The sequence below is a fragment of the Bombina bombina genome, chromosome 8 (assembly GCF_027579735.1).
Source record: "Bombina bombina isolate aBomBom1 chromosome 8, aBomBom1.pri, whole genome shotgun sequence".
Classification (NCBI taxonomy): domain Eukaryota; kingdom Metazoa; phylum Chordata; class Amphibia; order Anura; family Bombinatoridae; genus Bombina; species Bombina bombina.
The window spans coordinates 300,099,898-300,125,525 of record NC_069506.1 but is presented as its reverse complement, the minus strand read 5'-3'; the positions used below and the strand labels follow the sequence as shown (position 1 = coordinate 300,125,525).

Below are 25,628 nucleotides of genomic sequence, written 5' to 3'. Positions count from 1 at the left end.
TCAAATGATCGATTGGGATCTCCCCCTAAATTTGACCGTCTGAAGTCAATTTAAAATTTTGTCATTTTATCTTTATTTCATTGAATTATTTGCTTAAACAGTATAATAGCTGTTAATTAATTTGAATGATACATAATTTGTTCATAATGTGCATTTTAAAGAAGGGTTTCACTACCTAAAAGTTCATTAAAATAGAAGAAGCTTAGTTTAATAATGATGTTTTCTCTTTCCTCTTGCTGACCACGCAGATGGAATTGCAGGTAGGATTTGGTATATAGTCTTTCTCTTCCATGTGATGCTGCCACTGAAGGGACACATTAGTAAGACAGTTGATCAACTATGATCCTTATTGTGCACTGGATAAAGCACTGAATACAAACATAACACATGCCAACTAAATAGTATGCACTAATAAATTGTGTCATGTTTATTTGCAGAATGCCGCTTTACAGCACCTCTTCATACGCAAGTCCTTCCGGCCTTTTAAATGCCTGCAGTGTGGAAAGGCTTTCAGAGAGAAGGACAAACTGGACCAGCACCTGCGCTTCCATGGTCGAGATGGCAGTTATCCGCTGACCTGTGATATCTGCAACAAGGGTTTTATCAGCAGCAGCTCTTTGGAAAACCACATGAAGTTTCACTTGGACCAGAAGACTTATTCCTGCATCTTCTGCCCTGAGTCCTTTGATCGTTTGGATTTACTTAAAGATCATGTTGTTGTACATATTGTTGATGGATGCTTCTGCTGTCCTACATGTAAAAAACGTTTCCGGGATTTTATACAGGTCAGAAACTGAATATTTTTGGTTAAGATTGTAGATTTGTTTTGTTAGAACCCCATTATACATCTCATATTACTACTTAAAGCTAAAAACATGAAGTCTGAAGGAAACTGAAGCCTAACTATTATTGGCATTCACATAACAAAAACAAAAGACAAGCCAATTGGGTAAAAAAACGTATGGATCTATTCATTAAGAGGTGATTGGTGGAAGGTGAATTAAAACCTTTATATTCCTGCCATTATCTATGCATTATAAAGGGACAAACCCAGTGAGTATCTCCTGCAAGAAGAGCTGAGTTAGCCCTGCACAATGCATAGTTAATGCTGTGTACAGCTCACCTAAAATAGCAGGTGAATTGTATGCAGCATTAACTGTGCATTGTGCAGGGCTAACTCAGCTTTTCTTGCAGAAGGTGTAACCCTTGATCATGTATAATTAATGACATATTTCAAATCTAAAATACACCTGCAATTTATCTCTCTGGACATTTTTCACTGCTGTTTAGGCAATCAAAACTTTATTAGTTACATATATACACCAAGATTAACTACTAAAATCAAATAGTGGGATGGTCACAGTAATCTTTTATGCACATATATTCACTGCTGTAAAACAAGCATATATCTTAGAACAATTTTAGTTGTATTAGTAATGTTTTAGCTTCTTTTGGTATATGCATGCATGCAGCCATTTAACTAGCCAGTCATAGCAGCACATTTTTATATACATATTTTTGCATTATTACTTTTTGAAAAAGGGTTTCTAATAAAAGTAGTGCAACATAGCTGGCACTCAGGGCATGCATACCTTTTTAGGTGCATATTACACTGGTAAAATGTATCCACAAATGAGCTCTACATGCAACAAATTTTCCCTAGAGATTTATGCTATGCACATAGTCGTAACTTAAAATACTTTCTCTTTCGTGAGGTGGTGAGAGTCCACGAGCCATTACTCCTGGGATTCAACTCCTGGCCACTAGGAGGAGGCAAATATTCCCAAAACTGAAACTAGTATACCAGTTTAATCTTTGCCTTCCAGGAGGTTGGTGAAGAATTGAGGTGCTCCAGATTCTTCATTGAGATGGGGATGACTGATTTGAGGTCCATTTTCCCCCTCAGAGAGCTGCTACTGAGATAGAGGGGATATTGGAGCTGGCTCATTTATATACTCCCCTGTTGTAATGTGCTCAGTTCTAGATGGACTGTCTTCTGGAAGCTGTCATTTCTACAGCTGATAAGCATAGTGGTGTGGGTGCTTGTCAGGTAAGTCTACTCAACATTGGCACTCACACAGCCCACAGGCTATTAGCAGATACATTTTTCATGTATCATCATAACAAGAGGACATTTAATGTTAGACATTGCCACTTCACACTAGACTTTAGTATACATATAGTCTAGATGTCTTGTATGGAGACTATATGTGGTTATAGGCTCTTTTTTAGTGAGTATACAAACTAATTTTATTTTTCATTATTTTTAGTCCTTTTTTGTGTACTTAAGCAAATATATTTATTTTTATCAATGTCGGGCACTTTCACTGCATTTTTGTCAGCACGCTCCCAGGGGTATCAGTATTTTAATTAGCGCACTCCTGTTATGCATTACGTAGCTCAGCTATATTCGTTTTAACAGCGCTATCTCTGCACAAGTCTTTGTCATTTAGCGTGCTATCGGGGGAAAGCGGTGTCTAAATTAGCGTGCTCATGTTTGTATTATGTGACTGGACTATATTTAAAAAAAAAACAAACAAATGTAATACTTTATTTATTATCCAGATCCAACACACACACACAGGAAATACAATTGTTGTAATGAGAATTCACATAAGAATAATTGACACACTGGCCCACACCGTTCCACAATGTGGGACAATAATGCTATGATCTTTGATTCCTATGCCCAGATGGGAATCTAGTTTTTCAAATTTTTCTTTAAATAGTAAACAAAACAATAAACAACATTTAATAATAAGCATACAATCAACAAAATAGCAACCAAAGTTGGAACAGTGTAATTTCTAGGTACACAAGTCACCCCTTCAACAATACTTGTCACAAAAGAGGGTATTATTTTGATGACAAATTATTTATTTTGTTCTATTTGCCGAGATAGTAATTTAAGTTCCAAGGAGCTACATGTTAGTAAAAACTGTGGCATACAAGTATATATAACAGGACTAACTAACTAAACTATGCAAAAACAATACAAAAAACAGAGGGGGGGATCGGAACTCTACCTTCAGGGGTGTTTAGAATTATGGCATACCTTATGGTCCTTGCTCCAAGGGGAGGGGGCAGCATATGTTCCAAGACTCGTATCTCCCTCTCCAATAGTCGGTCTGACATCAAAGAAGTCAGGAGAACTCTGTTTTCTGTGAGAATAAACAGTGAGTTTTGAAAGGGTCTTAAAGTGCCATAAAACATGTTGAGATCTGTACATATACTAAAAGGGCTAATTAATTTAAAATAGTTTGCATAAAAAAATTGTTTAAAAATTGTTGGCAAGTATTTTAAAATGATTTTCAAAAATACTTAATTAGCCATGCTGTCTCAAGCACGTTGCTCCACCTCCCTTATAAGTGTTTAGACACAGGCATTGTATTTCAACTGAGTTCACAGCTTCTAGGCATGCTCCAGCAGATAATCCCTATTCACTTTTGTATTCTACCAAAAGCAACAATAGATATAGATACAGCCATAAAAGGAAGAATTGTGTGGGTGGAGTTAGAGCTGTATAATTCAGAAACGTAAAATAAAGAGTTAATTGTGAGGCATTGTAGTATAAATTTGCAGATAAAGTAATTCAAGTACATATTCTTGTTTTATGTCCATTTAAGGTTTTGTGTCGTAGTGGAGCTGGAATATATAAGAGATAGGGTTCCCATTTGTGAATATATGTTTTGATTTTTTTTTGTAAGTCGCCTTGGACATCCGCTTGCTCCACAAACATTTGAGATTGTATTGTATTCACTAGTTTCTGAAAGGGCGGGGCTCTATTGGAGATCCAATACTGTAGAATCCGTTTCCTAGTCATTAGTATCACTAAGTGTAGGAATTTTCTATGTTGTGTAACATTATGGTTTTCATGGAGGAAAATAGCAGATGTTACTACTTTTACCTTTAAGGAGTTTTTGAAGCCAGTATGACACTTTACCCCATAGTCTTTTTAGTTTGGGACAATTCCACATTAGGTGTATGAGATCTGGAGAATGGGCCGAGCATTTATTACATTTGCTAACGCACCTGAGACCCACTTAGCCCATAATTTTGGTAAGATATAGGCTTGGTGGATAAGTTTTACATAGGATTCTCTTAAGTAAGTTGAAAGTGTAGCTTCTCTAACTCGAGAGAAGCTCGAGGTTATTTCCTGCAAGTTGATGGAGATGTTCCTTATCTCTTGCCATTTTGTGTGTATGGCTTGTATGGTTGGTTGTTCTAAGTTGGCAGCTATCATATTATAAATATGTGTAATTGAGTGTGTTCTTTGCTGTGTTATACGGCAGAGTTTTTCAATATTTCTATTAGTTGTAATAAATTTAGAAGATAAAAGGGACTGAACATAGTTTCTACATTGAAAGTATGCAAACATGGTGTTTGAAGGTATAGCATGACGTTCTTGGAGAGTACGGAAAGGTAGAATTTGAAGAGTAATAGGGTTTAGTAGCTGTGTAACAGTTGTTAACCCATGTGATTTCCATATTTGGAAGACTCGCATCATATAACCTGGTAGGAATTTCGGGTTACCTTGTATGGGCAAGTATCTAGTTATCTGACGCTCAATACCTCAGAATGTGCACAATTTAGCCCATGCCCTTAATGGGTCCCTTAACAAAATGCCCTGGGAGATGTGTTGCAGAAGACTGGATATATTGGCATGTGGTAGGTAAGCTAAGTGTAGTGGAGTCACAGTTTCCTTTTCTATAATGGGACAAAAATAATCTGAATTTGTAAACCATCCCAGAACTATCTTTGCCAGTGTAGCTCAATTATACTATTGAATGTTTGGGAATTTAAGTCCTGACACCTGTAATGGCATGGCTTATTTAGTTTTGCTGATGCTGTGTTTATTTTGGTTCCACACAAAGGAAGTAAACAAATTAGAGAGTATTTTTATGTCTTTGTTGTGTAATAATATTGGGAGCATCTGTAGAGGATACAGAATCTTTGGAAGAATTATCATTATGAGCAGGTGGATTCTACCATGTAGGGAGAGTGGAAGATTGTGCCAGCCTCGTAGGAGGCTCTGTGTGTTATTTATGGCTATTGTGATGTTAAGGCGATATATTAGTGCAGGATTAACGTTCAAGTAAATACCTAAATATTTAAAGGAACCTGAGGGGATTTTAAGATTAGTACTATGTAGAGAGGAGTTAGTTGAATTTTTTTAACCACGTCACTTCCGATTTATCAACATTGATTTTGTAGCCTGTGTCATGATTTCAAGGAGGATGGGTATGTTTATCGGGGGTTACTAATATAGAGTAGGATATCATCAGAAAACAAGGAAAGGTGTAAATTATGCCCATTCACCTGGAGACCTGAGCAATGTTGCCTTATGTAGCATGCTAGTGGCTCCACTGCTAGGTAAAAGAACAACGGCGATAATGGGCAGCCCTATCGTGTTCCCCTTTCTAGCTGGAATGTGGATGAAATGCCGCCGTTGATGATTAGGGAAGCCGTCGGGTTATTGTAAAGTTGCTGTATTGTATTGAAAAATGTGCCCATTATGCGAAAGTTAGTTAAAGAAGTGTAGAGATGATCCTATTCCACTCTGTCAAGTGCTTTTTCAGCATTGACGAATAGCAGGCATGCATCTGGCAAGGGGGCATCTATGAAGTTGCTTTGCGATTGGGAATATTGTGAAATGACTGCAAGTGTTTTCTGCAAGTTTGTTACTGAGAAGCGGTGCCTAACAAACCCCGTCTGATCTGGGTGTATCAGGCAGGGAAGCATTTCTGCCAATCTCTCTGCTTATATTTTTGTAAACAACTTATAGTCGCTATTCAATAGCGAAATCAACCTATAAGATGAGGGTAAGGTGGGATCTCTATCTGGTTTTGGAATTATACAAATGTTGGCATCTGTGAACCGAGGGTCTGGTTTTGAATGGCCCGATAAATATCCAGAGAATAGCAAGGACAATGTAGGTGCTATCTCTATGCTGAGAATTTTATAGTGTTCAATAGGTAGGCGGTCTGGGTCAGCTGCCTTACCTAACTTAGCAGATATAATTACCTTGAGGCCCTCTTGGGGTTGTATAGGTGCATTGATAAAAGACTGCTCAATGTTTTATGTCTCTTTAAATACTCTTTGAGTTTTGGGAATCTTTGCCTCCTGCTAGTGGCCTGGAGTTGAATCCCAGGAGTAATGGCTCATGGACTCTTATCACCATAAAATAAATTAATTTATCAGGTAAGCATACCATTTTTTTAATGTATTTTTTTTTTTAATATACAAATAGTTTCAATATACTACATGCTTTATTTTGAAGTAACAGGTTTTTATTAGAGTGCAATTACCTATGGCTCTCTGTGATAAACTGTCTTTCAGAAACCATATAAGCTAGCTGAATTAGTTTTTAGTAATTTGGGGTCTGGCCATGCCAGGTATAAATCAAAATAGATGTTGCAAATTTGTTCTAGAAATACAACAATCTGGCTTAAAGTATGGGGGTTTTTTTATTCTGTTTCGACAAATAATTTTGTTTTATTTTTTGAAGATAGCAAAATGTAACTATCTGCTAATTTGACTGTTTATACCTCGAAAACAGAAAAATTGTTAAACCTTTTAAGTAAACCACATTTTACTATATTATATTCTCTTTATCTCTGCTCAGTTTTACAACAATTTGGTTCAGACCTTGATAATTGTCCATAGACCATATGTAATTAAAGGGACACTGAACCCAAACTTTTTCTTTCATGATTCAGATAGAGCATGCAATTTTAAGCAACTTTCTAATTTACTCCTATTGTCAAATTTTCTTCATTCTCTTGGTATCTTTATTTGAAAAGCAAGAATGTAAGTTTAGATGCTGGCCCATTTTTTGTGAACAACCTGGGTTGTTCTTGCTGATTGGTGGATAAATTCACCCACCAATAAACAAGCGCTATCCAGGGTCTGAACCAAAAATTGTCTTGCTCTTTAGCTTAGATGCCTTCTTTTTCAAATAAAGATAGCAAGAGAATGAAGAAAAAATGATAATAGGAGTACATTTGAAAGTTGCTTAAAATTGCATGCTCTATCTGAATCATGAAAGAAAAAAATTAGGTTCTGTGTCCCTTTTAAAAAAAAAAAATGTATACAATTGATATATTTAAATAGAAATGTTCTACTATTGTAGATATTCAGTTACTCCTTTAAATACTAATGGCCTAACAGTCAAAAACTCGTCGGCATGGAGAGAAATCACTCAAAATCTTTGGGGGCTTTTCTTGAGCATTATATTGTAATAATACAGATCTCAAGTTAAAATTTGCCATTCTTCAAGGGACTTGCAGTACCAATGACGGGACTTCTTAGGTAATCTCTAAAGAGAGCTTTAGATCACTGGGCTTTTTAAATACCAGCAAATTTAGTAATCCAGAGTTGGAACCTCTGATTCTAGTATTTATGTTAAATATAATTATTCTTTAAGGTACAAGGGAAACCCATGTTGGTGACCTCTGTTTCTTACTGTGCTATATGTTTTCAAACCAAAACAGGTGAAGAAGCATGTGCGCAGCTTTCACTCAGAAAAGGTGTACCAATGCACAGAATGCGATAAGGCTTTCTGCCGTCCTGACAAGCTAAGATTACACATGCTGAGACACTCGGATCGCAAGGACTTCCTGTGCTCTACTTGTGGGAAGCAGTTTAAGGTGAGCAATGATAAGCACCAGAAAACATTTCATGCAGCTTTTTTCTTTTTTAGTATTATTTGTCATTCACTATATTCAGTGTGAGGGCTTTGCAGCATGGACAACGAAAATACTTGTATATTGTTTTTACTAGGAAGTTTTAAGAAATGTTAAATGTTGTGTACAAGTGATACTATAATATACAAGATGACTAGCCTTTATTAATCTATAAATGTGAAAACACACATTATTTTGAGGCAGCAATGTTTTCGTTATAAAATTATCCATGACCAATAATGTGGTGAGGCCAATCATTTTTCTTGCTCAAAGATGCTTATATATTGGTTTGGGAAATAACATTTACTTAGGATCTTCCTGACCTATGGTTATGGAAACATCCATTGGCATATAAATGAAGTTCATTTCTTTAGATTTCGTTTTTTACAGTGACGCTGGTATCAGAACTACAAGGCTTTAAAGTGAGCTTCTTTTTAATGTAGAGATGTTTTCCTCAGTTATATAACCGTTTATTATTTGCACAGAGGAAGGACAAGCTAAGGGAGCACATGCAGCGTATGCATAATCCGGAGCGCGAAGCCAAGAAAGCTGACCGCACAGGACGCACCAAGTCTTTCAAACCACGCCTTGCCTCCACAGACTACGAGAGCTTTATGTTTAAGTGTCGGGTGTGCATGATGGGCTTCCGAAGAAGAGGCATGCTGGTGAGATGCAATAGAGCATTATATCTAAGTAGCAGAAGCTTGTAAGACAATGTTCTCAAACTTTTTGTTTTTCTACTAGGTGAACCATTTGTCAAAGCGACATCCTGAAATGAAGATTGAAGAGGTTCCTGAGTTGACACTACCCATTATCAAACCCAACCGTGATTATTACTGCCAGTATTGTGAGAAGGTGAATTGAAGCGAACAAATTACATTTTTTAATCCCTCGAAATACAATAAAATAATATCCACATCCTTGCACATAGGGAGCATGTAATTGTTGTCTCTGAATCTACCTGTGTCACCTGCATTCATTTTGAAAATTTGAATGATGAATATAAATTTAACTTTGACAGGTCTACAAAAGTGCCAGCAAACGGAAAGCCCACATCTTGAAAAATCATCCTGGATCAGAGCTTCCTCCTAGCATCCGCAAGCTCAGACCAGCTGGTCCCGGAGAACCTGATCCAATGCTCAGCACGCATACCCAACTCACAGGCACTATAGCAACACCTCCAGTCTGCTGTCCACATTGCTCCAAGCAATACAGCAGCAAGGTAGAGTCCCATGCATAAGTGGTGTTTATAGGAACTGTGCAAAGCTGTAAAGAAAAGCTACACATTTCTCCAACATAGGTGTGTCCGGTCCACGGCGTCATCCTTACTTGTGGGATATTCTCTTCCCCAACAGGAAATGGCAAAGAGCCCAGCAAAGCTGGTCACATGATCCCTCCTAGGCTCCGCCTTCCCCAGTCATTCTCTTTGCCGTTGTACAGGCAACATCTCCACGGAGATGGCTTAGAGTTTTTTGGTGTTTAACTGTAGTTTTTATTATTCAATCAAGAGTTTGTTATTTTAAAATAGTGCTGGTATGTACTATTTACTCTGAAACAGAAAGGTGATGAAGATTTCTGTTTGTAAGAGGAAAATGATTTTAGCAACCGTTACTAAAATCGATGGCTGTTTCCACACAGGACTGTTGAGAGGAATTAACTTCAGTTGGGGGAAACAGTGAGCAGACTTTTGCTGCTTGAGGTATGACACATTTCTAACAAGACGATGTAATGCTGGAAGCTGTCATTTTTCCTATGGGATCCGGTAAGCCATTTTTATTACATAAGAAAAAAAGGGCTTCACAAGGGCTTTTAAGACTGTAGACATTTTCTGGGCTAAAACGATTGATATATAAGCATATTTTAATACTTCATAGCTTTGAGGAATTATTTTATTCTTGGGAATTATGTAAAATAACCGGCAGGCACTGTATTGGACACCTTATTCTCTAGGGGCTTTCCCTAATCATAGGCAGAGCCTCATTTTCGCGCCTCTATTGCGCACTTGTTTTTGGGAAGCATGACATGCAGATGCATGTGTGAGGAGCTCTGATACATAGAAAAGACTTTCTGAAGGCGTCATTTGGTATCGTATTCCCCTTTGGGCTTGGTTGGGTCTCAGCAAAGCAGATACCAGGGACTGTAAAGGGGTTAAATATAAAAACGGCTCCGGTTCCGTTATTTTAAGAGTTAAAGCTTTCAAATTTGGTGTGCAATACTTTTAAGGCTTTAAGACACTGTGGTGAAATTTTGGTGAATTTTGAACAATTCCTTCATACTTTTTCACATTTGCAGTAATAAAGTGTGTTCAGTTTAAAATTTAAAGTGACAGTAACGGTTTTATTTTAAAACGTTTTTTGTACTTTGTTATCAAGTTTATGCCTGTTTAACATGTCTGAACTACCAGATAGACTGTGTTCTGTATGTGGGGAAGCCAAGGTTCCTTCTCATTTAAATAGATGTGATTTATGTGACACAAAATTTAGAGAAAATGATGCCCAAGATGATTCCTCAAGTGAGGGGAGTAAGCATGGTACTGCATCATCCCCTCCTTCGTCTACACCAGTCTTGCCCACACAGGAGGCCCCTAGTACATCTAGTGCGCCAATACTCCTTACTATGCAACAATTAACGGCTGTAATGGATAATTCTATCAAAAACATTTTAGCCAAAATGCCCACTTATCAGCGAAAGCGCGACTGCTCTGTTTTAGAAAATACTGAAGAGCATGAGGACGCTGATGATATTGGTTCTGAAGTGCCCCTACACCAATCTGAGGGGGCCAGGGAGGTTTTGTCTGAGGGAGAAATTACAGATTCAGGAAAAATTTCTCAACAAGCTGAACCTGATGTAATTACATTCAAATTTAAATTGGAACATCTCCGCGCCCTGCTTAAGGAGGTGTTATCTACTCTGGATGATTGTGAGAATTTGGTCATTCCAGAGAAATTATGTAAAATGGACAAGTTCCTAGAGGTCCCGGGGCCCCCCGAAGCTTTTCCTATACCCAAGCGGGTGGCGGACATTGTAAACAAAGAATGGGAAAGGCCCGGCATACCTTTCGTCCCTCCCCCTATATTTAAGAAATTGTTTCCTATGGTCGACCCCAGAAAGGACTTATGGCAGACAGTCCCCAAGGTCGAGGGGGCGGTTTCTACTCTAAACAAACGCACCACTATACCCATAGAATATAGTTGTGCTTTCAAAGATCCTATGGATAAAAAATTAGAGGGTTTGCTTAAAAAGATGTTTGTTCAGCAAGGTTACCTTCTACAACCAATTTCATGCATTGTTCCTGTCACTACAGCAGCGTGTTTCTGGTTCGATGAACTAGAAAAGGCGCTCAATAAAGATTCTTCTTATGAGGAGATTTTGGACAGAATTCATGCTCTCAAATTGGCTAACTCTTTCACCCTAGACGCCACTTTGCAATTGGCTAGATTAGCGGCGAAAAATTCTGGGTTTGCTATTGTGGCGCGCAGAGCGCTTTGGCTAAAATCTTGGTCAGCGGATGCGTCTTCCAAGAACAAATTGCTTAACATTCCTTTCAAGGGGAAAACGCTGTTTGGCCCTGACTTGAAAGAGATTATTTCTGATATCACTGGGGGCAAGGGCCACGCCCTTCCTCAGGATAGGTCTTTCAAGGCCAAAAATAAACCTAATTTTCGTCCCTTTCGCAGAAACGGACCAGCCCCAAGTGCTACGTCCTCTAAGCAAGAGGGTAATACTTCTCAAGCCAAGCCAGCCTGGAGGCCAATGCAAGGCTGGAACAAAGGTAAGCAGGCCAAGAAACCTGCCACTGCTACCAAGACAGCATGAGATGTTGGCCCCCGATCCGGGACCGGATCTGGTGGGGGGCAGACTCTCTCTCTTCGCTCAGGCTTGGGCAAGAGATGTTCTGGATCCTTGGGCGCTAGAAATAGTCTCCCAAGGTTATCTTCTGGAATTCAAGGGGCTTCCCCCGAGGGGGAGGTTCCACAGGTCTCAATTGTCTTCAGACCACATAAAAAAAACAGGCATTCTTACATTGTGTAGAAGACCTGTTAAAAATGGGAGTGATTCATCCTGTTCCATTAGGAGAACAAGGGATGGGGTTCTACTCCAATCTGTTCGTAGTTCCCAAAAAAGAGGGAACATTCAGACCAATCTTAGATCTCAAGATCCTAAACAAGTTTCTCAAGGTTCCATCGTTCAAAATGGAAACCATTCGAACAATTCTTCCTTCCATCCAGGAAGGTCAATTCATGACCACGGTGGATTTAAAGGATGCGTATCTACATATTCCTATCCACAAGGAACATCATCGGTTCCTAAGGTTCGCATTTCTGGACAAGCATTACCAGTTTGTGGCACTTCCGTTCGGATTAGCCACTGCTCCAAGAATTTTCACAAAGGTGCTAGGGTCCCTTCTAGCGGTGCTAAGACCAAGGGGCATTGCAGTAGTACCTTACTTGGACGACATTCTGATTCAAGCGTCGTCCCTTCCACAAGCAAAGGCTCACACGGACATTGTCCTGGCCTTTCTCAGATCTCACGGGTGGAAAGTGAACGTAGAAAAAAGTTCTCTATCTCCGTCAACAAGGGTTCCCTTCTTGGGAACAATAATAGACTCCTTAGAAATGAGGATTTTTCTGACAGAGGCCAGAAAATCAAAACTTCTAAACTCTTGTCAAATACTTCATTCTGTTCCTCTTCCTTCCATAGCGCAGTGCATGGAAGTAATAGGTTTGATGGTAGCGGCAATGGACATAGTTCCTTTTGCGCGAATTCATCTAAGACCATTACAACTGTGCATGCTCAGTCAGTGGAATGGGGATTATACAGACTTGTCTCCGACGATACAAGTAGATCAGAGGACCAGAGATTCACTCCGTTGGTGGCTGTCCCTGGACAACCTGTCACAGGGGATGAGCTTCCGCAGACCAGAGTGGGTCATTGTCACGACCGATGCCAGTCTGGTGGGCTGGGGCGCGGTCTGGGGACCCCTGAAAGCTCAGGGTCTTTGGTCTCGGGAAGAATCTCTTCTCCCGATAAATATTCTGGAACTGAGAGCGATATTCAATGCTCTCAAGGCTTGGCCTCAGCTAGCAAAGGCCAAATTCATACGGTTTCAATCAGACAACATGACGACTGTTGCGTACATCAACCATCAGGGGGGAACAAGGAGTTCCCTGGCGATGGAAGAAGTGACCAAAATCATTCAATGGGCGGAGACTCACTCCTGCCACTTGTCTGCAATCCACATCCCAGGAGTGGAAAATTGGGAAGCGGATTTTCTGAGTCGTCAGACATTTCATCCGGGGGAGTGGGAACTCCATCCGGAAATCTTTGCCCAAATTACTCAGTTGTGGGGCATTCCAGACATGGATCTGATGGCCTCTCGTCAGAACTTCAAGGTTCCTTGCTACGGGTCCAGATCCAGGGATCCCAAGGCGACTCTAGTAGATGCACTAGTAGCACCTTGGACCTTCAAACTAGCTTATGTATTCCCGCCGTTTCCTCTCATCCCCAGGCTGGTAGCCAGGATCAATCAGGAGAGGGCATCGGTGATCTTGATAGCTCCTGCGTGGCCACGCAGGACTTGGTATGCAGACCTGGTGAATATGTCATCGGCTCCACCATGGAAGCTACCTTTGAGACGGGACCTTCTTGTTCAAGGTCCGTTCGAACATCCGAACCTGGTCTCACTCCAACTGACTGCTTGGAGATTGAACGCTTGATCTTATCAAAGCGAGGGTTCTCAGATTCTGTCATTGATACTCTTGTTCAGGCCAGAAAGCCTGTAACTAGAAAAATCTACCACAAAATATGGAAAAAATATATCTGTTGGTGTGAATCTAAAGGATTCCCTTGGGACAAGATAAAAATTCCTAAGATTCTATCCTTTCTTCAAGAAGGTTTGGAGAAAGGATTATCTGCAAGTTCCTTGAAGGGACAGATTTCTGCCTTGTCTGTGTTACTTCACAAAAAGCTGGCAGCTGTGCCAGATGTTCAAGCCTTTGTTCAGGCTCTGGTTAGAATCAAGCCTGTTTACAAACCTTTGACTCCTCCTTGGAGTCTCAATTTAGTTCTTTCAGTTCTTCAGGGGGTTCCGTTTGAACCCTTACATTCCGTTGATATTAAGTTATTATCTTGGAAAGTTTTGTTTTTGGTTGCAATTTCTTCTGCTAGAAGAGTTTCAGAATTATCTGCTCTGCAGTGTTCTCCTCCTTATCTGGTGTTCCATGCAGATAAGGTGGTTTTGCGTACTAAACCTGGTTTTCTTCCGAAAGTTGTTTCTAACAAAAACATTAACCAGGAGATAGTCGTGCCTTCTTTGTGTCCGAATCCAGTTTCAAAGAAGGAACGTTTGTTGCACAATTTGGACGTAGTTCGTGCTCTAAAATTCTATTTAGATGCTACAAAGGATTTTAGACAAACATCTTCCTTGTTTGTTGTTTATTCTGGTAAAAGGAGAGGTCAAAAAGCAACTTCTACCTCTCTCTCTTTTTGGCTTAAAAGCATCATCAGATTGGCTTACGAGACTGCCGGACGGCAGCCTCCTGAAAGAATCACAGCTCATTCCACTAGGGCTGTGGCTTCCACATGGGCCTTCAAGAACGAGGCTTCTGTTGATCAGATATGTAAGGCAGCGACTTGGTCTTCACTGCACACTTTTACTAAATTTTACAAATTTGATACTTTTGCTTCTTCTGAGGCTATTTTTTGGGAGAAAGGTTTTGCAAGCCGTGGTGCCTTCCATCTAGGTGACCTGATTTGCTCCCTCCCTTCATCCGTGTCCTAAAGCTTTGGTATTGGTTCCCACAAGTAAGGATGACGCCGTGGACCGGACACACCTATGTTGGAGAAAACAGAATTTATGTTTACCTGATAAATTACTTTCTCCAACGGTGTGTCCGGTCCACGTCCCGCCCTGGTTTTTTAATCAGGTCTGATAATTTATTTTCTTTAACTACAGTCACCACGGTATCATATGATTTCTCCTATGCACATATTCCTCCTTTACGTCGGTCGAATGACTGGGGAAGGCGGAGCCTAGGAGGGATCATGTGACCAGCTTTGCTGGGCTCTTTGCCATTTCCTGTTGGGGAAGAGAATATCCCACAAGTAAGGATGACGCCGTGGACCGGACACACCGTTGGAGAAAGTAATTTATCAGGTAAACATAAATTCTGTTTTTATATTGAAATAACTTTATAAAAGAAGACATTTGGCATGCTTAAAGGGATACTAAACCCATTTTTTTTATTTCATGGTTCAGATAGAGCATGCAGTTTTAAAGCAACTTTCTAATTTACTCCTATTATCAATTTTTCTTTGTTCTCTTGCTATCTTTATTTGAAAAGCAGAAATCTAAGCTTAGGAGCTGGCCCATTTCTTTCATGTAATTGCAAGAGTCCATGAGCTAGTGACATATGGGATATGCAATCCTACCAGGAGGGGCAAAGTTTCCCAAACCTCAAAATGCCTATAAATACACCCCTCACCACACCCACAATTCAGTTTTACAAACTTTGCCTCCTATGGAGGTGGTGAAGTAAGTTTGTGCTTGATTTTTATGATTTCTTCTGTGATAAGTGCTTCTAAGCATTCTGAAGCCCAATTCCTCTCAGAGTACAGTGTTTGTGAGAGAGATGTGAAGATAGTATCACCTTTTTGATTTTATGGTTTCCCTCGTGGGAAATCTTTTCAAGGGTTCTCTGTTATCGGTCGTAGGGATTCATCTCCTACCTCCCTTTTCAGATCGACGATATACTCTTATATACCATTACCTCTGCTGATAGCTTTCAGTACTGGTTTGGCTATCTGCTATATGTGGATGGGTATCTTTCGGTAAGTATGTATCATTATTTAAGACACTTTTTAGCTATGTTTTGACGCTTTATGTATAAAGTTTTAAATCTATATATTTTACTTATTTGCCATGAGTCAGGTCTATGTGTATTTCCCTTTGCAGCAGTGACGTGCTGTCATAGGAGGCAGGTGAGGCAGCGCCTCACCTGTCCTATCTGTGTAATTACACCTGATTTAATTAATTAAAAAAAAAAAATTATAATTTTTTTTTGCGGGGGGGGGGGGGGGGGGGTATTTTCGGGTGACCCCCCCACCCCCGTTTGATTAATTGTGCATGTCGTTGCAGTGCGCTCATGCGCTGCATAATTATTGATTCTCAAAATCCTATCATGATGATCAAATACATACACATTGCGCAAGTAGGCAGAGGCTGTGAGCCCTACCGTTGCGCAATATGTTTGTATGGGCCGGCGGAGAGTGAGAAGGCCACCCAGTGGTTGCTGGCAAATATTAGTCTCCGAGTCCTCTTTGCGGCCCATACCGCTCCCAATGGAGGCTGGTCTATACCAGCCTCGGGAGCCCTGTCTGCCCCATCAGCCAATCAGCGCCGTGGTCCCAGTCTCCCTGACAGTGAGTGACTTACTTAGTCAGTCAGTGGGGGTGGGACTACTGGTGCGGCAGGCGGGGGGAGATCATCCAGGCGCGGAGGGAGACTGAGATGCGGCGCGTGCTGTCACGTGATCAGACACTGAGGACAATGAAGAAGAGGTGAGAGGCTGAGAGCCGAGGTCTTGTTGTGTCTCCCTCCACCACACTGCAGCAGCCCTGAGCCAGCCACACATGGCCACGTCGCAGTGCGCACTCGGTTTCAGTGAGTGAGACCTTCACCTTGTGGACGTGTGATCCCATCATCAGCCAGGTCAGTGAGAGCTGCAGCTGCCATGCTGTTTGCCCCCGGGGCCCTGCAATCCGGCTTGACCCGGCACGTTGTTGCGCCAACTCCATTATGTCTACTGACTCTTCTTCTTCTATTTTGTAAATTTTACAAAAGGGGAGGGCATGGCAGGCATAACTGTTATTATTTATAGAAAGCATTAGCACGATTGCACAATGATTGTGAGGTAGTGGTACAGTGTCTCCGACTCTCCTCTTGAAATTTGAAAAAGTCCTAAGTTCAGAAACTTTAAGACAGTAGACTTTAAAGTCGTAGCGGTAGTGGTGGAGGTCTAGTGGCCCATAGGTGTAGCTGTGCACGGTCATCACCTCTTGGGCTGAGGGCTCATGTCATGACCAAGTTGTTCATATTTAATAAGACAGAGTGCCTAGAGGATTGCTCTTTTTTTAGTATGCCTTCCAAATCTCTGCCTGCCTTGTAATATCCATAGTATTTTTTTATTTAATTTGCAAGAAAAACAAATAGCTTGACAATAAATAGTTACAGGGGATTCTCAAAGAGGCTCTTTGAGAATCCCCTGTAATTATTTATTGTCAAGCTATTTGTTTTTCTTGCAAATTAAATAAAAAAATACTATGGATATTACAAGTCAGGCAGAGATTTGGAAGGCATACTAAAAAAAAGAGCAATCCTCTAGGCACTCTGTCTTAAATATGATCTTGGTCATGACATGAGCCCTCAGCCCAAGAGGTGATGACCGTGCACACTGCTACCTATGGGCCCGCCACTAGACCTCCACCACTTGGGGTTCACTGACTGGTGGCGTGGTGAACGTGGGGAGGCAAAGGAGGGAGGAAAAGGTCACTGTTTAAATTGTAGTTGCCGAACTTAGGAGTGTTTATTTTTTAATTGATGTGCTGATGTTTCAGAAACAAGCATTTTTTATGGTCATGGGGTGGGGGTGTGTAGGGTGGGCAGTACAACTCTCCTGTAAAATTTCTCAGGTTGCTGTGTAGCTCAGCAAACTCTTTGGAAGGGGAAGCTGAAACTCAAACACCCCCCCACACACACACCAATTCTCCAGGTCAGATGTAAAGGGAGAATAACATAGGAAATGCAGAGGAGGGTGTCCCATTGTATTGCCCCCCTTTGTAATCTTTGTATTAGCTTGCTTATGCTTACAAGCCCTATTCTGTAACACTGACATATTAATTGGTAGGAGTTCAGTCATTAGCACTGCTAATTATGTGCTACAACTAATCATTTTATAAGTGAAATTCACACACACACATACATACACATAACACATACATGCACACACATTCACACAAACACACATATACACATGCACAAAAACACATACATACATAGTCATACATATATACACACACACACAAATACACAGTTGGCGCTCTACAAATAACCGATAATAATAATACACACACATGCACAAAAACACACATACACCATACATACACATACTGTACATATACACACACACATATAAATACACACTGTAGTCCTGAGTTGTATGAAATATATTTATTAAAAAATATAGAATGTAATTACTCTGCAATTTCCTTTTAGTGTGAAGTTTCCCTTTAGTGTGAAGTTTCTTAAAAGAAAGCAGAAAAGCAATTTTCACTTTCTTAATTTTTCTCAATGCAAAAATTAAAAAAATATGTTTCATAATGTAATTGAAGTGAAACAATTTCTTTGGAATACATGAGTCTTTATTTTTATTAAACACTGTTTATAGTTATTATAACTAGACTTATAAATCTATGCATTGACTTTATCTAAATAGATTTTGGACTTTTAGTTTCTGAGATTATCCAGCTATATAACTACAAAGATTGTTCAGGCTTCATGCTGCCCTAAGATGACCTAAATGTTTGCCGATAATGTTTGGTATAATGGGGAATATTTTTATAGTCATTTATCACAGTTATGGGGTTCCATGAATAGGGACTGTTACAGTAGGGGTTATTCATTCATGTAGTGGGTGCCTGTCATGTTTTCCTCAGGGTTGGGTGTAGATGAGCAGAAAATAATAAGGAATATATTATGCAGGAGCGTGTGGTGTGGCACAAGGTAGTTAATTTCAGGGTTTTATGGAAGAGATCAGCTGAATAAATGTGATTTCCATTAGATAGATATCTAAATGTTTATTTTTGATGCCACAATCTTTTTGTACAGCATTATATATTTGATTTTGCACAGGTTGGCAGGCGTGCACACATTGCTCTGGACTTTCTTTTCTCAGTAGCAGATGGTTAACTGTAGTTTGCACAGTGCAGTGCAAGATTCTTTATTTAGTGAGTAATATAATGCAGGAGAGGTCAATATATTGGAGCGGGTATTGGATCTGAATTTTATTTATTAACTTTACTAAATGGTTTTATCTGCTGGTATTGGAGCTGTATTTGAGATATATGCATTACTTTTACTATAGGCTTTTATCTTCTGGTATTCAGATGAGCTTGTGCTTAAATGCAGTGTTTCTCAACCACGGTCCTCAAGTACCCCCAACTGGCCAGGTTTTCATTATAGATAAATCGGTGCACAGGTGAAGTAATCAGCTGACCAGTAACAGTGGTTACTAACTTGCTCTCAACCATCAGCTGATTATTTCACCTGTGTACTGGTTCAGCTTTAATTAAAACCTGCCCTGTTGGGGGTACTTGAGGCCCGCGGTATATGTGTTTCTCCGGCGTATCATATCTAGTGCCTCACCAGCCTCTGACATCACCGCACATCACTGCTTTGCAGTCTGGCAGTTTTGTTATGGGAATCATGTTTTAGGAAGTTTGTCTTACCTGGGGTATAGTCTTTTTTCAATTTGACTTGTTTTTTCTTTAAAACTTGCGGGCAAATTAGGCTCGCGAGGGTGCAAAATGCTGTTCTTTATTGCGTCATTCTTGGCTGTAATGACGCAAGTTTGTCATTTCCTGCATCTTAGTTGATGCTAGGTTGTTCGGCGTATAATTGTGTTTGTTATGAAGCAAGTTGCGTCATATCCGGATGTTTGTTGGCACCAAAAAAATTCTTAACTTCCTTTTGCATCATGCGTCATACTTGGCACCAAAAATTTTTTTTTTTATTTACCTCACTTCCTATATGCTCCTTGCCTTCTTTATGCTCAGAGGGCTATGCTATTTGCTTTTTTTGCCAATTTTAGCATTTGCAATTTTTCCCATTCCTGAAACTGCTATATGTGGAAATAAGATATTCTGTTTAAATGTTATTTTTTCTAAGTGTATCTGTTGTAAGCTAGTGGAGAGTATATCTCCAAGCTGTAGTGTGTAACAGTTGTCATGATAAGCTTTTGCATGCAGAAAAGATTTCTATTAGTGCTAGTACAGTATCTGTTGTTCCTTCAACATCTAAAGTACATGATATCCCTGTTGATATGAAAAATTATATTGCTGATGCGATACAGAAGGCTATGGCTGATATACCACCTTCAAATAGATGTAAAATGTCTCTTAAAACTTCTCATAATACTGATGAAATTTGTAATGACTGACAACTTACTGATATATCCTCCTCTGATGACGATCTCTCTGACTTAGAAGATCCTACTTCAGACATTGACACTGATAAATCATCTTATCTTTTTAAGATTGAGTATATTCGTTCTTTGTTAAAATAAGTGTTGATAACTTTGGATATTGAGGAGTCTGGTGCTCTTGATAATAAATCCAGCAAACATTTAAATTCTGTCTATAAACCTCCTGTGACTACTCCTGAGGTTTTTCCTGTTCCTGATACTATTTCTGATGTGATTGCTAAGGAATGGTCTAAGCCTGGTACTTCTTTTGTTCCTTCGTCAAGGTTTAAAAAGTTGTATCCTTTGTCAGTGGCTAAATTAGAGTTTTGGAAAAAAGTCCCTAAGGTTGATGGGGCTACTTTTGCTAAACGTACTACTATTCCTATGGAAGATAGTACTTCTTTTAAGGATCATTTAGATAGGAAAATTGAATCTTATTTAAGGAAAGCTTATTTGCATTCTGGCTATAGTCTCAGACCTGCCATTTCGATGGCAGATGTTGCGGCTGCATCAACTTTTTGTTTGGATAGCTTAGCACAACGGTAAAAAGACTGATTTGCATAGCATTGTTCGTTTGCTTCAACATGCTAATTATTTTATCTGTGATACTATTTTTGATATCAAGATTAATGCTAAATCTATGTCTTTGGCTATTTTAGCTAGAAGAGCTTTATGGCTCAAATGATGGAATGCTGACATGGTATCTAAATCTAGTTTACTATCTCTATCATTCCAGGGTAATAATTTGTTTGGTTCCCAGTTGGATTCTATTATTTCCACTATTACTGGGGGGAAGGGAGTTTTTTTGCCTCAAGATCAAAAGTCTAAGGGCAAATCTAGAGCTTCTAATTGGTTTCGTTCCTTTCGTCAGAATAGAGAACAGAAAACCACTTCTTCCCCTAAGCACTCTGGCTCCAATTGGAAGCCATCCTCGAGTTGGAATAAATCCAAGCCTTATAAGAAACCAAAGCCAGCCCCCAAGACTGCATGAAGGTGCGGATGTCAGGGTGCCAGGAATCAGACTGAGACGAGAAGTGCAAAAATAATCACACCTTTATTAATTGCAAAAAATAATAAAAAGTCCACAAGTCAAATAACAAGCTAGGAGTCAAAACCAGAGATAGTAGTCAGACGAGCCGAGTCAGGAGCCAAAGCGAATAGTCAGACAAGCCGAGTCAGGAGCAAGGAGAACAGCAGAGTCAGGAACAAGCCAGGGATCAGGAACCAGGAGGGACGTCAGAAAGCCAGATAATATACAGGAACTCTCACAAACAGGTCTGAGACAACGCAAGGGCAAAGCATACTGAACAGAGACCCTTTAAATAATAAGTGATAACATCACAATTCTGAGACTGCAACCTGTCTGAGACTGCAACCTGATGATGTACACCAGTCTGGCCATAAAAGGGCATGCAGGAAATGAGCAGCATCACACACTATGCACCCGAGTCAGCAAGAGAGGCGAGTAAAATGGCTGCCAGCAGCACATGGAAAACAAAGCAGGGAAAAAACCCTGACAGCGGCCCTCAATCCAGTTCTGCTGGGGGGGGCAGATTGAAATTATTTCAAGACGTTTGGGCAGGTTCCGTTCAGAATCATTGGATTCAGAATATTGTCTCTCAGGGGTATCGAATAGGTTTCAGAATAAGACCTCCTGTGAGAAGATTTTTTCTCTCTCACGTTCCAATAAATCCTTTGAAAGCTCAGGCCTTTCTGAAGTGTGTTTCAGATCTAGAGCTTTCAGGAGTAATTGTACCAGTTCCAATTCTGGAACAGGGTCTGGGTTTTTATTCAAATCTATTCATTGTCCCGAAGAAGGAAAATTCTTTCAGACCAGTTCTGGATCTGAAGTTTTTTAATCAATTTGTAAGGGTCCCAACTTTCAAGATGGTGACTATAAGGACTATTCTGCCTTTTGTTGAGCAAGGTCATTACATGTCCTCAATAGACTTACAGTATGCGTATCTTCACATTCCGATTCATCCAGACCACTATTGGTTTCTGAGATTCTCTTTTCTAGACAAGCATTAACAATTTGTTGCTCCACCATTTAAACTAGCAACAGCTCCAAGAATCTTTTCTCCTACTTTGGTGTATCCGGTCCACGGCTTCATCCTTACTTGTGGGATATTCTCAATCCCTACAGGAAGTGGCAAAGAGAGCACACAGCAGAGCTGTCCATATAGCTCCCCTCAGGCTCCGCCCCCCCCAGTCATTCTCTTTGCCGCTCTAACTAGTAGCATCTCCATGGGGGTGGTAAAGAGTATGTGGTGTTAGTTATAGTTTTTTATTTCTTGTATCAAGAGTTTGTTATTTTAAAATAGTGCCGGCTTGTACTATTTACTCTGAAGCAGAAAGTGATGAAGATTTCTGCTGAGAGGAATATGATTTTAGCACCAGTAACTAAAATCCATTGCTGTTCGAACGCAGGACTGTTGAATACCAGAGAACATCAGTTGGGGGGAACAGTTTGCAGGCTTAACTGCTTCAGGTATGATCAGTCATTTTTCTAACAAGACCAAGTAATGCTAGAAGACTGTCAGAAATCCCCTCAGGGATAGGTAAGCCATGTTTTTTAGACTCTGTATAAAATGATGGCTTATATTAAGAGCTCGATGCTGGTTGACACTATTGTGGGCTTAATCGATTGCTTTTTAGCATGTTTTCAGTATGAATAAGGTGTTTAAGACTTTGAAACACTTATGGGGTTTAATATTGCGCCTGGCACTTATTTGGACACCTAATCTAGTCTGAAAGGCCCCTCCACTCTGGAATGAAGAGGGAGGAGGCCTCATTTTCGCGCCTCAATTGCGCAGTTGTTTTGACTAGGCAGTTCATGCAGCTTCACGTGGGGAGTCCAGAGACATCAGAAAGGACTTCAGAGAGGCTTATTTCCTACTTAAATAATCCCTAAGGAAGGTAAAAGCCACAGTAGAGGCTGTGACATTGTACTGTAGTGTTTTTAACCGGTTAACTGCTGTTATTAGCTCCGGTTTGGGCATTAAGGGGTTAATTGGTCTGATAATTTGTGTGCAATCTTTTCAAAGCATTAAGACACTGTGGTGAAAATTTCATTAAATTCGGATGTTTATTTGATGTTTTTTTGATGTTTCAGTAATAAAGTGTGCACTTTTATTATTTAAAGACACAGTAACGTTTTTGTCAAAAATAATTTTTATTGCATTGAAGTTCTGTCTAAGTCTGTCAAACATGTCTGACCCTTCAGATAGCCTATGTTCTGTATGTTTAAAGGCCAAGGTGGTTCCCCCATTAAATTTATGTGTGAAGTGTGCCATAGCGTCCAAACAGCTTAAGGACCGTACAATCATGCTTAAAGATGTAGCCCAAGATGATTCTTTAGCTGAAGGTAGTGAGGATAGCCCGCTATCCCCTCCTTCTGTGTCAACACCAGCTATGCCCGCGCAATCGATGCCCAGTACATCTAGCGCACCAATTGCTATTACTATGCAACAGTTAGCAGCAGTAATGGATAATTCTCTTGCAGCATTTTTATCCAAACTGCCAGCTTTTCCAAGGAAGCGTGATTGTTCAGTTTTAAATACAGAAAATGAGCAAGCAGACGCAGAGGATAATTTATCTGTAGTGCCCTCACATCAGTCTGACTTGGCGGTGAGGTAGGGCCTGTCTGAGGGAGAAATTTCTGACTCAGGAAAAGTTTCTCAGCAGGCAGAGCCTGATACCATAGCATTTAAATTTAAGCTAGAACACCTCCGCGCCCTACTTAAGGAGGTCCTAGCTACACTTGATGATTGTGACCCTTTGGTGGTCCCAGAAAAATTGTGTAAAATGGACAAATTCTTAGAGGTCCCAGTACACACTGATGCGTTTCCGATACCTAAGAGGGTGGCGGATATCGTGACTAAGGAGTGGGAGAAGCCAGGTGTACCTTTTGTTCCCCCTCCTATATTTAAGAAAATGTTCCCAATTGTTGACCCCAGAAGGGACGCGTGGCAGACGGTCCCTAAGGTAGATTGGTCAGTTTCAACGCTAGCTAAGCGCACGACTATACCAATAGAAGACAGTTGCGCTTTCAAAGATCCTATGGATAAAAAATTAGAAGGTTTACTTAAGAAAATTTTTGTTCAACAAGGTTTTCTTCTTCAACCAATTTCTTGCATTATTCCTGTAACCACTGCAGCAGCTTTTTGGTTTGAGGAACTAGAAAACTCGCTCCAGAAGGAGACTTCTTATGATGAAGTCATGGACAGAATTCACGCCCTGAAGTTGGCTAATTCTTTCATTACAGATGCTGCTTTGCAGTTAGCTAAATTAGCAGAGAAAAATTCTGGTTTCGCAATCGTGGCGCGCAGAGCGCTTTGGCTAAAATCTTGGTCGGTGGATGTGTCGTCCAAAACAAAATTGCTTAATATTCCTTTCAAGGGTAAGACCCTATTCGGGCCAGAGTTGAAAGAAATTATTTCAGATATCACTGGGGGAAAGGGCCAAACCATTGCAAGGCTGGAACAAGGGTAAACAGGCCAAGAAGCCTGCTGCTGCTACCAAGACAGCATGAAGGGGTATCCCCCGATCCGGGACCGGATCTAGTATGGGGCAGACTTTCTCTCTTTGCTCAGGCTTGGGCAAGAGATGTTCCGGACCCCTGGGCACTAGAAATTGTCTCTCAGGGGTATCTTCTAGAGTTCAAGGACTTTCCTCCAAAGGGAAGGTTCCACATGTCTCGCTTATCTTTAGACCAGATAAAGAGACAGGCATTCTTACATTGTGTAGAAGACCTTTTAAAAATTGGAGTGATACACCCAGTTCCAACAGCAGAACAAGGACTGGGTTTTTACTCAAACCTGTTTGTAGTTCCCAAAAAGGAAGGAACTTTCAGGCCAATTCTGGATTTAAAAATCCTAAACAAATTCCTCAGAGTTCCATCATTCAAAATGGAAACCATTCGGACAATTTTACCAATGATCCAGGAGGGTCAATACATGACTACCGTGGACTTAAAGGATGCGTACCTGCATATTCCTATCCACAAAGATCACCATCAGTTCCTAAGGTTCGCCTTTCTGGACAAGCATTACCAGTTCGTGGCTCTTCCCTTTGGATTGGCCACTGCTCCCAGAATTTTCACAAAGGTGCCTGGGGTCCCTTCTAGCGGTGCTAAGGCCAAGACGACATCTTAATACAAGCGTCGTCCTTTCACAAAGCAAAGGCTCATACGGACATTGTTCTAGCCTTTCTAAGGTCTCACGGGTGAAAGGTGAACATAGAAAAGAGTTCTCTGTCCCCGTTCACAAGGGTTCCCTTCCTGGGAACAATAATAGACTCGGTAGAAATGTCTTTCTGACGGAGGTCAGGAAGTTAAAACTTTTGAACACTTGTCGAGTTCTTCAATCCATTCCTCAACCCTCCATAGCTCAGTGCATGGAGGTAATAGGACTAATGGTTGCGGCAATGGACGTGGTTCCCTTTGCTCGAATTCATTTAAGACCACTGCAACTGTGCATGCTCTCCCCAGATACAAATGGACCAGAAAACCAGAGACTCACTCCTCTGGTGGTTGTCTCAGGATCACCTGTCTCAGGGAATGAGTTTCCTAACCGGAGTGGATCATTGTCACGACCGACGCCAGCCTCTTAGGCTGGGGTGCGGTTTGGGAGTCCCTGAAAGCTCAGGGCCTTTGGTCTCGGGAAGAATCTCTTCTCCCGATAAACATTTTGGAATTGAGAGC

The 25,628-nt window shown here is 40.5% G+C and overlaps 1 protein-coding gene across 1 annotated transcript in view; it reads left to right on the top strand.

Moving 5' to 3' along the window:
• The first annotated feature begins 248 nt into the window (after window positions 1-248).
• LOC128639017 (PR domain zinc finger protein 10) overlaps window positions 249-25,628 on the top strand; it is a 134,808-nt gene continuing 109,428 nt past the window's right edge. The window contains exons 1-6 of the mRNA XM_053691156.1: window positions 249-260; window positions 438-785; window positions 7,494-7,649; window positions 8,171-8,350; window positions 8,430-8,540; window positions 8,707-8,907. Of these exons, the coding sequence (XP_053547131.1) occupies window positions 249-260; window positions 438-785; window positions 7,494-7,649; window positions 8,171-8,350; window positions 8,430-8,540; window positions 8,707-8,907 (1,008 nt within the window). The remainder of the gene's footprint in view (window positions 261-437; window positions 786-7,493; window positions 7,650-8,170; window positions 8,351-8,429; window positions 8,541-8,706; window positions 8,908-25,628) is intronic.